A 12698-nucleotide genomic window follows, 5' to 3' on the forward strand; every position below is an offset into this window, starting at 1 on the left:
TAGATACTTGAAAAAGCTACTTTTAATCACTACCTGGGGGAAAAGATAAATAGCCCAAGCCAGCTTTTTTAGCTGTAGGTACTAAAGATTAGAGGGAAAAATTAGAGAATGTGATAGAATAAAACCTCTTGCTGAAACTGCAGTACCACAATTTTTTTAAAAAGCACTGTTTTCATGATTGTCAATCCTTTTAGGTTAAGAGCTCAGGCACTGAGTTGGTGCAGAAAATAATTTAAATATTAATTTAAATGTATTTAAGTATTTTGCAATTTGATTACTTGTAAGTAATTACACCATAGGTTTTTCACAACTGAGACCATTACAAACTTTTCATTAGCGCAAAATTAGGAATGTTTTGTAGTACATACAAATAAAAGATTTTTAAAAAATATTTTTGAGGTACTATAAAAGCAATTTATGAAAAGGAGAGTCATTGGTTTTGTTAAGGTGCTGAGGTAAAGCAATGAAGAACACGCGGACTCTGGTTCAAACTGCATCAATTATTAGCTGTATGAGCAAGTTACGTAGCTTCTGAATCTGTTTATGCATAAAATTGACTACTTCAAAGATTGAGATTATGTGAAAAATGAATATAACATGTCTAACAATGCCAGACATACACTAAGGCTTTTCTACCAGCCATGCACGATTTCACAGGGTGGTAATTACAGGCAAGCTAAAACAGTGAATAGAAGTTTAAACAGTTCCAAAGGAATAGTAACTAGGAAAAAATAATGCCTAATGACTCTGAACTCACATTATCTTTCTCAGTTTGGGTTTTATTCTTTATTGTGTGCTACCATGGCCTCTATTTAGTAAGACGTTTGTAAGCTACCACAAACAACCACAAAAAGGCAAATAGAAATCCAGGGAAGGAATATGAAACCTGCTGACCCAAACTAAGTAAACCCATCCTCTTGACCATGTCCATGACATTAAGATTCGTGCCAAACAGCTCTCCATAGATTATACTTGTCTAAACATGCACATTGTATATTACAGAAATCATCTGGCATTGTCAACAGAACAGCCATCAAATACCACAGACCAGAACAAACGAGTGGTCTCTTATTATCTTGAGACTCCATAGATTTTGCAGCAATTTCTTAAATTATATTACCTTAGAAAGCAATTTATTTAATAAATTAAAAAAATTACTTGGCTATGTTGGGTCTTGGTTGCAGCATGTGGGATCTTTGACCTTTCATTGTGGTATGTGGGATCCAGTTCCTTGACCAGGGATCTAAACCCTGCCCCCTGCATTGGAAGTGCTGTCGTAGCCACTGGACCACCAGGAAAGTCACGGCAATTTACTTAAAAAACGCTTGACCAAAGAAACTTCCCATAAGCATTTTGCAACACTAGCCAAAAATATGCTGTTTCTATGCAACTCTTTGTGACCCTATGGACTGTAGCCCACCAGGCTTCTCTGTCCATGGGATTTTCCAGACAAGAATACTGGAGTGGGTTGCCATTTCCTTCTTCAGGGGATCTTCCTGACCCAGGGATTGAACCTGCATCTCCTGCAGTATGAGCAGGCTGATTCTTTACCACTGAGCAACCCGAGAAGCCCAAACCAAAAATATATTTGTTTTAAAATTTTGCAGAAATGAACCTGCACAATTTGGTTCCTCAAAATTTATTATTTCCCTTCCTTGAGAACTTTTCTTTTCCACAAACCTGGAAACTAACTTCCTAGGAAGTCAAAGAGTCTTTAAAATACATTATGATCCTTTGCATCCTCCCTAACAAAATAGAAACACTAAATTTCACTGCATCTCATTCACAAGTTCTGATTTTTTAAATATAAATTTCATTGCATCTCATTCACAAGTTCTGATTTTTTTTTTCCAAGTTCTTTATTATCCAATCAAGACAGTTCAAATGTATTTAGGCACTTTTTAACTTCAGTTAACCACTAAGCAGTTTACCATTACATAGTTAAAACATTAACATATCTTTAAGTTTGTGTTTTTTAATACAAGGTGTTAGGGCAATTGTGCAACATTTGGTTAATCACATTAAATATTATAGTGGAGTTTCTTATTCACATTCTATAAGCATCTCTAATTCACAGAATTTCACTTATAGTTTCCTCAATCAGAGATGTGAAGGCTACCAAAAACTGAAAATGTTCTTTATAACTTCAATAAATTTTATGAACCTCAACCATTGCAAAGATCAATGAAATATCTACCAAGGTAAATGAATGACATACCAAGTTAAATGAATGACATTTGTTACATTAAAAATGAGATTTTCCTTTTAAAGTCGCCAAAACCATTAATATTCAACCAAAAATTGTTGGAATTTGCAAGGTTTCATGTGTGTATGTGTTTAAATGTCAGGGTGGTATGACCTTCTTTGGATGTAAAGCTGCTGAAAGCTGAACTGTACAAAAGAAATCTTTAGAGAACAGAGACTTTTCTTTACATATTTATTCCGAGCCTGCCCTTCATCTTGTCTTGGCTTTCCACATTGATCCAATTGTAGCACTTCCTGGAGCGAGCTATGTTCTAATCAGCAACATCAGGAAGAGAAAATGCAGATCTCATGTCACGCTCTTTGAAAAGAGTGAATGCATTCTAAGCTATCAGGAAATGTAAGTCACGATTTAACTTTCAATAATTTTTATCTGCAATGGACATGAACAAGAAATATGGAACGAATCCTTCATCTATTCAATAGGTGCACAATTTCTATTGAGATGAGCACCATGTAGCAGAATTTTACTTTGTTCTCTGTCCCATATAGTTGGGCTGACCTTGAAACCTTATCAGTAGGCTCTTTTGTAGTGATGCCTGGATAATCTCCACTGAATGGTGAATCAAAGGAGATACAACCTAGAGGCACTAAATCACCTAACATTACTTCCTGTTAAGAATTTTTTCCCCTTATAATTGCTGAAAAGCTATTGAGTTAAAGCAACCACGCTGACTCCCCAAAGACAATGGTCCAAACTCCCAAATGAAACGGTTGCAATTCTCTTGGATTGCCAAAAAGCAGGAATGGATCACTTAAAAGAAAACTAGGTCTGCACGTTGTCACCTCTCCACAAACGTTAACATCCTACAGACTAATATTTGAACATTCCCCCCACGGAATCGAAATACTGGCCAACGGTGGCCACAGGAGTCTTCCAATCCGTGCCTACTTTCGGGATTTGGGCGCTTGAGGGACTGGAGGGCGAGGCAATTTGAAATAGACCTTGACCGAGTCGTAGATGAACCACTGCAGAGCAGTCAGGGTGCCAATCATGATGATCCGGGCGAACAGGCCTTTCCACACGCCCTTGAACCCCAGTCTGCGGAGAACGTCGAAGGCCGTGCTGCCTTTCTCCTTGTTCAAAACGGACACGACAGAATCCGCAGGGTGGGACACCACGGCACAGAAGACACCAGCGATGTAGCCAGCCACAAAGGTCACGGCCAGCTGCTCACTTTTAGTGCAATGGCTCTGCGGCTTGGGCACCACGTACTTGTAGAGCGCCTCGACCGTGCGCTCGAAGCAGGCGAACTTCATCATGGTGTAGGGGATCTGGCGCATCCAGAGCGGCGCCACGCCTTTGTAGAAGGCCCACAGGCCCTCCTCGCCGTACATCTTGGGGGCCGCGGCCCGGAGCGTGCGGGCATAGCCCTGCTGGGTCTGCATGCGAACCTTCACCGCTTCCATCGGGGCCAGGGCCACGTCGGCGAAGAACTCGGCGCTGGCTGAGGCAGCCAGGTACAGCCCGGTTCTCCATTCGTAGGCCTTCTCCTGGCTCAGGAGCTCCGCGTAGCGGATTTTGAAGACCTCGTAGAGGCCAAACTTGAAGAGGCCCTGCATGGAGTAGCCTAGAAAGGTCGGGGCCCAGCCTCGGGCCAGGCCGCGCAGCCCGTCGTCCCGCAGTGTCACGCCAAAGCCGCTCAGGATGCCCTTGTACTTGCTGGGGTCCACCTGCATGCGACACTTGACCAGGTCCAGAGGCACGATGGCCGTGTGCGTCAGCCCGCAACTCAGCATCCCGCCCAGGCCGCAAAGCAGTAGGTACTTCGTGGAGCCGTACTCGTAGCTGGACTCCTCCAAGGCTGCTGCCCAGGGCCTGCCCTTGAGTTGGCCTGTGCTTCTCCCCCGCAGGGCTCGGTAACCGCCAGCATCACACATGGCCGCGCTGGGTCTAGGCACACGCTTCCCTCAGCCTGAGCTCTTTCCTCCCTCAGCGGCCCCAGGGCACTGCGCATGCGGCTGAACTCCCCCCTCCCCCACCCACCAACGTGAGCTTGCTAACCCAACGGTCTGGTCTGAGCGAGGGACAGGTCGTGCCAGAGCCCAAAGATCTTCGACCGCTCTCTACCGACGCCTGCACACCCGCTACCGGCTTGGCTGCCTTTGGATCTCAACTGGCTCCTGAAATTTTAAGTCGGGGCATCGCCTCACCCCTCACCTCCAGGACCGCCCTTCAGCCTGCCCTCAAGCTTTTGGGCAAATAGGCTTCTGGTAACGACAGGAACCCCGCCCCTCAACCCTCCTCAGCTTCCTCCTCAGTGGTCCCTAGGTCTCACCTTCCGTGGTAAGGCTTTCCATGCCTAGTGCGTCAAGTGGCTTCTGTCCAGCTCAGCAGCTTAGTCTTCTACAAAGATGCTAAAAAAATAAATCAACAAGTACAAGCATGAGTAAACACATGAATAGGCAAGTAAGTAGATGAGGAGATGAGTGACAGGGTGAAGAGTCGCCATGCACTCTTTCAGGAAGAGTTGCCTTCCTGAAAGGCCTTTCTGGAGTCCTCACTTAAACAGCCCGCTTATGGTAATGGTCATCTCCATGGCCACAGAATGTTCTATGGAGGGAATGCACAGAGAGAACCAGGAACCTGGCATTAGAGGACCAGTCCCTGAGCTTCCAGCTTTATCTAACATTCTTACAGTGCAGACTGGGAGGATACATCTCCCCCAAACCCAGGGATCTTAGGGGTCTTAGGAAGGATGGAGGTTCTCCCTAGATTGAAAGAGAGATGCTGATTATTTTCATTCATTCAATGTTGTTTCGTTGACTACTGAATCCCTGCCATGATTTTGGAGATTAGGAAAGTCAAAAATCATCTTTCCTTTTAAGGGAGCTTGTAGTCTCATTGGCCTGGAAAATGAGAACGAAATGATTCTACTTGTAAAAAAGTAGCATGTATTCATACATTCACTCACTGTGTGCTGGGCCCTATGCAGGGTTAGGGATTTAGCAAAGAGTCAGGCATATTCTTCAAGTGTGAAGTATTAGTCACACAGTCGTGTCTGACTGTTTGTGACCCCCATAGATTGTAGCCTGCCAGGCTCCTCTGTCCATTCAATTCTCCAGGCAAGAATACTGGAGTGGGTAACCATTCCCTTCTCCAGGGAATCTTCCCCACCCAGGGATCAAACTAGGCCTCTTGCACTGCAGACAGATCTTTGCCATCTGAGCCACCAGGGAAGAAATATTCTTGCTGACATCTAAATGAGGAGATTAAAAAATCAGTATTGTGTGATAAGTATTATAACAGGAGTTTGAATAAAGTTCTGGATGAACAATGAGGGGCAACTAATTCTGCCTGATGAATTTAAGAAGACTTCTCAGAGGTCTTGAAGGATGAGTAGGAGTCAGTTACGTAAAGAATGAAAGGTAATTCCAGGTTAGGGGAAACAGGATTGCATGATCTATTGAGGAGAGGTGAGTAATTTGGCATGGTAGAAACCAGCAAGGGTTCAGTCTGAAAAATAGAATTGGGTCAAATTAAGGAAAGCCTAAATACCTGTTCAGGACTTTGACTTACACTACAAGGAGGCCAGTATTTCTCAGAGGTGTGATCCATAGACCACCTGCATCAGAATCACCTGGAGAGCTGTATTTAAAATCCCTGATCACGCCCTAGATCCTCTGAATGAGAATCTGAGGGAAGGACTATGCAGTTTTAATAAGTTCCCTTGGGTGAATTCTTCATTAAACTTTACTAAAGTTTGAAAAACACAAAATGTGGATGATGGAAGGTCAAGATTTTTTTTAAGGCTCTTTGATTAGAATTCAATACTTATATCCTAAACTGAATGAATGTGTATAGAACTCTGGAAATTCATCAAGTTGCATACTGGTAATTAATGTTCATCGTATACTTTACATGTTATGTGCTCAGTTGCTAAGTCACGTCTGACTCTTTACGACCCCATGGACTGTCACCCACCAGGCTCAGACTTTGTTACATGTTATATACCATAATTTTAAAAAATTGCCTGGTATAAAATTCTAACCACAAACTAGGGAAAAACAAATACAAGACTTCTCAATCAAGAAGTCTTATTGAACTCCATTTCTTATTGTAATCTTATACCAATGTTAATTAAACAAGGCTATTAGACTGTGGGGCTTCCCAGGTGGTGCTAGTGGTAAAGAACCCCGCCAGACAATGCAGGAGACAGACATAAGAGATGTGGGTTCTATCCCTGGGTCTGGAAGATCCCCTGGAGAAGGGAATGGCAACCCACTCCAGATTACTTGCCTGGAGAATCCCATGGACAGAGGAGCCTGGCAGGCTACAGTTCATAGGATCACAAAGAGTCAGATGCTACTGAAGCAACTTAGCATGCATGCACACATTAGACTGAGAGGGCTTTAATGCCTTGGCAACTTGTATAACGAAACCAACCTACTAGGCTATTTGTGATTGGTTTTGACTTACCAAATAAAGGGAATGCTTAAGTTTTAACCAGTCAAATAATTTTCTGGTTTTGCTTCAGAATCTCTATAAAATTCTTTCCCCTAGCTACTGTTCTACTGTCATTGGAACACTTCTAACTACTTCCTGTTTGGTGTTGCCAGATGATGCTGATTAGAACCCATTTTTGCTCAAATAAACTCTTAAAATATTTAACATGCCTTAATGTATCTTTTAACACCAGGAATTTCAGAGAGGAGTCTCTCCTCAAATCATAGAGAACAATGAAGCATTAAAATATCCCATGATGATGAAATCAGGGCTTCCTAAATTATGTTCCTGGGAATATTGGTCCACTTGAAAAAGGTCAGTGGTCCAACAAGTTTGAGGGACATTTCATACTAGAGTATTCATTCTCAACTGAGGTAATATCATTCCCCAGGAGGTGAAAATTGGATCTCAGAGGCCAAAAAATCTTAGTACAGTGGTTTGTGACCTTCCAAAACTCAACTCTACACAACAAAATTATATTCCTCGTTATTTAATTTCCAGGTTGGGAGAGGAGCTCAGGGAGGATCAGGGAGATAGAAAAAAGCCATTAGAGGAAAACAGTCTAAAAAGGATCATGGGGAAGAAAGGCCAGTAATGAATGAAAGGTTAAGGAACACTAGAGCCTCTTCCTGGAGATTTCCTTATTAAAGAGAAGTTCCATAGTATGAACTGTGCTTCGTTAACTTAGTGTTCTTTAACCTTACTGGATCTTAGAACCCCTTTTTTATATTACTCCTATTTACATTGCACAGACGTAGTCTACCATGGAGCCAATTTTGGGAAATGCTGGACTCTATAACGAAGTTTAGAGAAAACAAGGGGTAAAGAGGACCAGAGTAATAATAGCAGCTACCATTTAGTTAGGCCTCCATTTCCTAAAGGTACAACATGTGTGTTTTGCTAACATGTAACACAGGTCACCCGGAGAAGGCAATGGCACCCCACTCCAATACTCTTGCCTGGAAAATCCCATGGACTGAGGAGCCTGGTAGGCTGCAGTCCATGGGGTCGCAAAGAGTCGGACACGACTGAGCTTCACTTTTCACTTTCCTGCATTGGAGAAGGAAATGGCAATCCACTCCAGTGTTGTTGCCTGGAGAATCCCAGGGACGGGGGAGCCTGGTGGGCTGCCGTCTATGGGGTCGCACAGAGTCGGACACGACTGAAGCATCTTAGCAGCAGCAGCAGCAGCAGCAGCAGCAACACAGGTCACCAGTTATTTTATGAAAGCTGATGTTAAATCAATTTATCTCATTTGTATGAGATGCTTTTTCTTTACCATTAAAATACTGTGAAAGAAAATGTACAAGTTGAAGAAATCAATCTAGAAATCCTCAGGGCCAGAATTTTCTTAGACAATTCTCAGTTCAATAACTAAGCCATAAAGTCAGAAACAACTGGAAGTAGACTGTAAAAATATTTTGACATTATAGAGCATACAACCACTATGAAGTTGATCTCCTTGGTACTTTTGTAATCCAAGCCAACATTTCTGTCTTGAAATCATTATTGCACTTTTGCTGTGTTCTCCCTGCCAACTTGAGTTGAACAGTAGGTCTTTCCACAGGGCCAGGTTTAGACTTTTATGTTCTCTTATTTGTTATACTTTAAAAAAGTTAAAATGTATTCATTCATCCAGATTGAATGAATGCAAATTGAATAGAACCTATGTAGATTTTTACATAGGTTCTATTACGTGTCAGGGCACATTTTGAATTAATATACCAAAGCAGAGCAATGACCCACATTGTCCCCAAACAGAATTTTCATAAGCTCTAAAACAGAGTCGCAGAGTGCCCAGATAAAACAGGAAACACTTCTTGAATACCAGCTCTTTGCCAAGTGATTTAAATATCTCTAATCCTTACAATGACGGTACAAGATATTCTTCCTATTTTACAGGTGTCAGTGGCAGACAGTGTGAAGAAAGTGAAAGTGAAAGTTGCTCACTCATTTCCAACTCTTTGCGACCCCGTGGACTGTAGCATGCCAGGCTCCTCTGCCCATGGAATTCTCCAGGCAAGAATATTGGAGTGGAGCCGTTCCCTTCTCCAGGGGATCTTCCCAACCCAGGGATTGAACCCATGTTTCCTGCATTGCAGGCAGATTCTTTACCATCTGAGTCACCAGGGCAGACACTGTAGTCTACTCAGAAGTCGACAGCTTATTTATTTCTCTTTGCTACAGAACTCTGTTCAGGTATGTGGCAAACATCCTTTGAATTCTACATCATGTTTGCTCACTCATGACATTTCTCATGATATTTTAACTTGCATATAGGGTATTTGATTTTTGGCCATAAATACTTTGGTCCATTGATGGTTTCTCTACTCCAGTTACACAAATATATATCTGAGCATGATGTCCTTACCCCTGTGTCCATGTCTTTATGTATGTCTTTCCACTTTCCTCTTTCACTTCATGTCATTTTTCAGAATCAGGGGCAAAGAATGTATGCCAGAAAACTTTCCTTTATTAACCCACCTTCTTTGTGTTTTTCTAGTAATTACTGTTTTAAGTAGTTTGCCAGATATTCATTTGTATTTAATCTGGACTGATGAATTGCCATTTTTAAAAACTATAGGAAATACTTCAGACAAGACTGTAAGAACACTGCTTCCCTTGTTTAGGTATCAGGTCATGGTTCAGTGTCCTATCCAGTCTCCGTGGGTGTTGGCCAACTCGATTATCAGTGAGAGTGAACTGGAGTAGCTGCTTGAATCATTTTCTTAGCTTTAACACATATGGTGAACTTAAGCAGGTAACTTCATCTCCCATCATGAATCTCTATATCCATCATAAACATTTAGAGAATATAGTTTTGGGTATGTCATTTTTTTAAAAAAGCACATGAAGGACACTGAAATTAACAAATTTAAGTTCTTAGAAACTGAATGGGAAAAGCAATTGAATGAAGTCCTTCTGCTTTACTGACTCTGCCAAAACCCTTGACTGTGTGGGTCACAATAAACTGTGGAAAATTCTGAAAGAGATGGGAATACAGACCACCTGACCTGCCTCTTGAGAAACCTATATGCAGGTCAGGAAGCAACAGTTAAAACTGGACATGGAACAACAGACTGGTTCCAGATAGGAAAAGGAGTACGTCAAGGCTGTATATTGTCACCCTGCTTGTTTAACTTATATGCAGAGTCCATCATGAGAAACGCTGGACTGGAAGAAGCACAAGCTGGAATCAGGATTGCCGGGAGAAATATCAATAACCTCGGATATGCAGATGACACCACCCTTATGGCAGAAAGTGAAGAGGAACTAAAAAGCTTCTTGATGAAAGTGAAAGAGGAGAGTGAAAAAGTTGGCTTCAAGCTCAACATTCAGAAAACGAAGATCATGGCATCCGGTCCCATCACTTCATGGGAAATAGATGGGGAAACAGTGGAAACAGTGTCAGACTTTATTTTTCTGGGCTCCAAAATCACTGCAGATGGTGACTGCAGCCATGAAATTAAAAGACGCTTACTCCTTGGAAGGAAAGTTATGACCAACCTAGATAGCATATTCAAAAGCAGAGACATTACTTTCCCGACTAAGGTCCGTCTAGTCAAGACTATGGTTTTTCCAGTGGTCATGTATGGATGTGAGAGTTGGACTGTGAGGAAGGCTGACTGCCGAAGAACTGATGCTTTTCAACTGTGGTGTTGGAGAAGACTCTTGAGAGTCCCTTGGACTGCAAGGAGATCCAGCCAGTCCATTCTGAAGGAGATCAGCCCTGGGATTTCTGTGGAAGGAATGATGCTAAAGCTGAAATTCCAGTACTTTGGCCACCTCATGCGAAGGGTTGACTCATTGAAAAAGACTCTGATGCTGGGAGGGATTGGGGGCAGGAGGAGAAGGGGACGACAGAGGATGAGATGGCTGGATGGCATCACTGACTTGATGGACGTGAGTCTGAGTGAACTCTGGGAGTTGGTGATGGATAGGGAGGCCTGGCGTGCTGCGATTCATGGGGTCGAAAAGAGTTGGACACGACTGAGTGACTGAACTGAACTGAACTGAAATAAGTAAGTGAAGTCGCTCAGTTGTGTCCAACTTGTTGCAACCCCGTGGACATGCAGGGACTCTGCAACCCCTTCCAGGCTTCTCTGTCCATGGGATTTTCCAGGCAATAGTACTGGAGTGGATTGCCGTTTCCTTCTCCAGCAGATCTTCCCAACCCAGGGATTGAACCCAGGTCTCCCACATTGTAGGCAGATGCTTTACCATCTGAGCCACCAGGGAAGTCCTTTATTAAGCACTACTATGCGTAAGACATGTATAAGTGGGGAAAGTCACATGCTTTGGGCAGAAATAAATTCTGAGTTAAACTTTTTTTCTAGATATCTGAACTTAGATAAGTTATTTAGCCCTTTTCTGAGCTCCACTTCTTTGTTTATTTTAAACATCTATAATTAGGACTAATTATAACCTTTTAGAATTATTATAAGAGATAATGCACACAAAACAACTAGCCCAGCGCCCTGTGAATTAATGAGCATCCCTTGAATGTCAATTCTGTTACTCCCCCTTGGTTTTCTGGCTCTCCTTGATCCTCGCAGAATCCATGTTTCTGTGAGGTCATGGACTCTGCTCTTTCCCCTCCACTTGAGTGGATGATTTATTCATTTAACTATAATGAATTCCAACTGACTTAGATGGTTTAGGACAGGAACTGAAGAAATCCCGAGTGGCAGAAATGTGAACTCCTTTGACAATGCCCCAGGATGTGTGAGGCCATAAAACAAGTAGGACAGAGACTGCTCTCCTGTGGCTCAGCAGGTTGGGCCACAGAGAGGAACAGAAAACTGGGCAGCCTTTCTCCTCTTCCAAATTGATTCTTCCAGCCTAGGGCCTTATTCAGTTGAACTCTAGCTAAGGCTACCAATTCACCCCAGTTTGTCCCAGACTTTCCTGGTTGCAGCACTCAAAGCCCAGTGTCCCCAAAACCCTCTCAGTCCCAGGCAAATCAGGACAGTTGGTCAGTGTACTTAGAGCAGCCCAAGTTGTGCCTGTGGCTTCCAGCCACTGCCAGTGTGCTCCAGTATAAGAATCATTGGCCTTGGAGCCAGGCAGCCCTGGGCCCAAATCCTGGCTCATTCTACTTCCAGCTATGAATCTTGTAAAAGTTATCTTTCTTGAACCTTAGTTTCTGTATCTATAAACTTCATTCTCTTCTTTTCTGAATGTGTAATGAACTTCATATTCTTATTAAATTAAATGATAACACAGCGCTTGCAATGTTATAGGCCCTCAATGAATGTTAGGTCTTTCCTTCCTGACTTCCATATACTTAAGGTTTCATTATCCCCTGGGGTACCATGTCTCTCAAAATCCCTGATTCAAGGAAGGGGTTGACCATTGGACAGTAGGGGGCACTGTTGCCACTATTCCTCTCTTTCTACCCGCTTCTCTGCATCCCTCCATCCTCATACCAAAGCAAGGAAGTTTTAGTAAACCATTGATCAAAGACGGCCAAGCTCTGAATCCACACTTGGTTTTAACTTATCTAAATGTGTCCCACATGCCTGCAATAATGTTCAGAGTGTATCTGGACCATTTTAAATCTTGTACATTTAATTTATAATCCTTTTCACTCCAGGAGGTTTGTGACATGCCAGGGGGTCAAATGTTTATTCTTACACAATTATTTAACCCCAATCAACTAATTATTCTGATGAATTGTGTACTTTTCCCCCTTTTTTGCTTGACCAGATTGGAAACAATGACAGGCATTTAACTGAGATTTATTTGTAAAACTCCGACAGATTGGGAATTACGAAGTTCTTTAAACTGTCTCTTAAAATAAATATTTCTGATTTATCTGGTGAGTTAAAGGGGGAAAAGCAATAATCTCCAAACTCATTAAACCAAGTAAGTCTAACCATGTTTAAAGAAAGTGTTGTAGGAGGTAATAATCCCTATATGTTTGGATGAAAATTGTTCATAACAAATCTTCATCCTTTTCTTGTTTTTGGTTTGTGCAAAGCACAAA

The 12698-nt window shown here is 42.4% G+C and overlaps 1 protein-coding gene across 1 annotated transcript; it reads right to left on the minus strand.

The window, feature by feature from the left end:
* Window positions 1-585: 585 nt before the first annotated feature.
* Window positions 586-4262, minus strand: LOC101119086 (solute carrier family 25 member 3-like). Its single transcript, XM_060397727.1, has one exon. The coding sequence runs from the start codon at window positions 4141-4143 to the stop codon at window positions 3151-3153; it is 993 nt and encodes a 330-aa protein (XP_060253710.1). The 5' UTR covers window positions 4144-4262; the 3' UTR covers window positions 586-3150.
* Window positions 4263-12698: the final 8436 nt, after the last annotated feature.

The sequence above is a fragment of the Ovis aries genome, chromosome 1 (genome assembly GCF_016772045.2).
Source record: "Ovis aries strain OAR_USU_Benz2616 breed Rambouillet chromosome 1, ARS-UI_Ramb_v3.0, whole genome shotgun sequence".
In the NCBI taxonomy this organism is placed as follows: domain Eukaryota; kingdom Metazoa; phylum Chordata; class Mammalia; order Artiodactyla; family Bovidae; genus Ovis; species Ovis aries.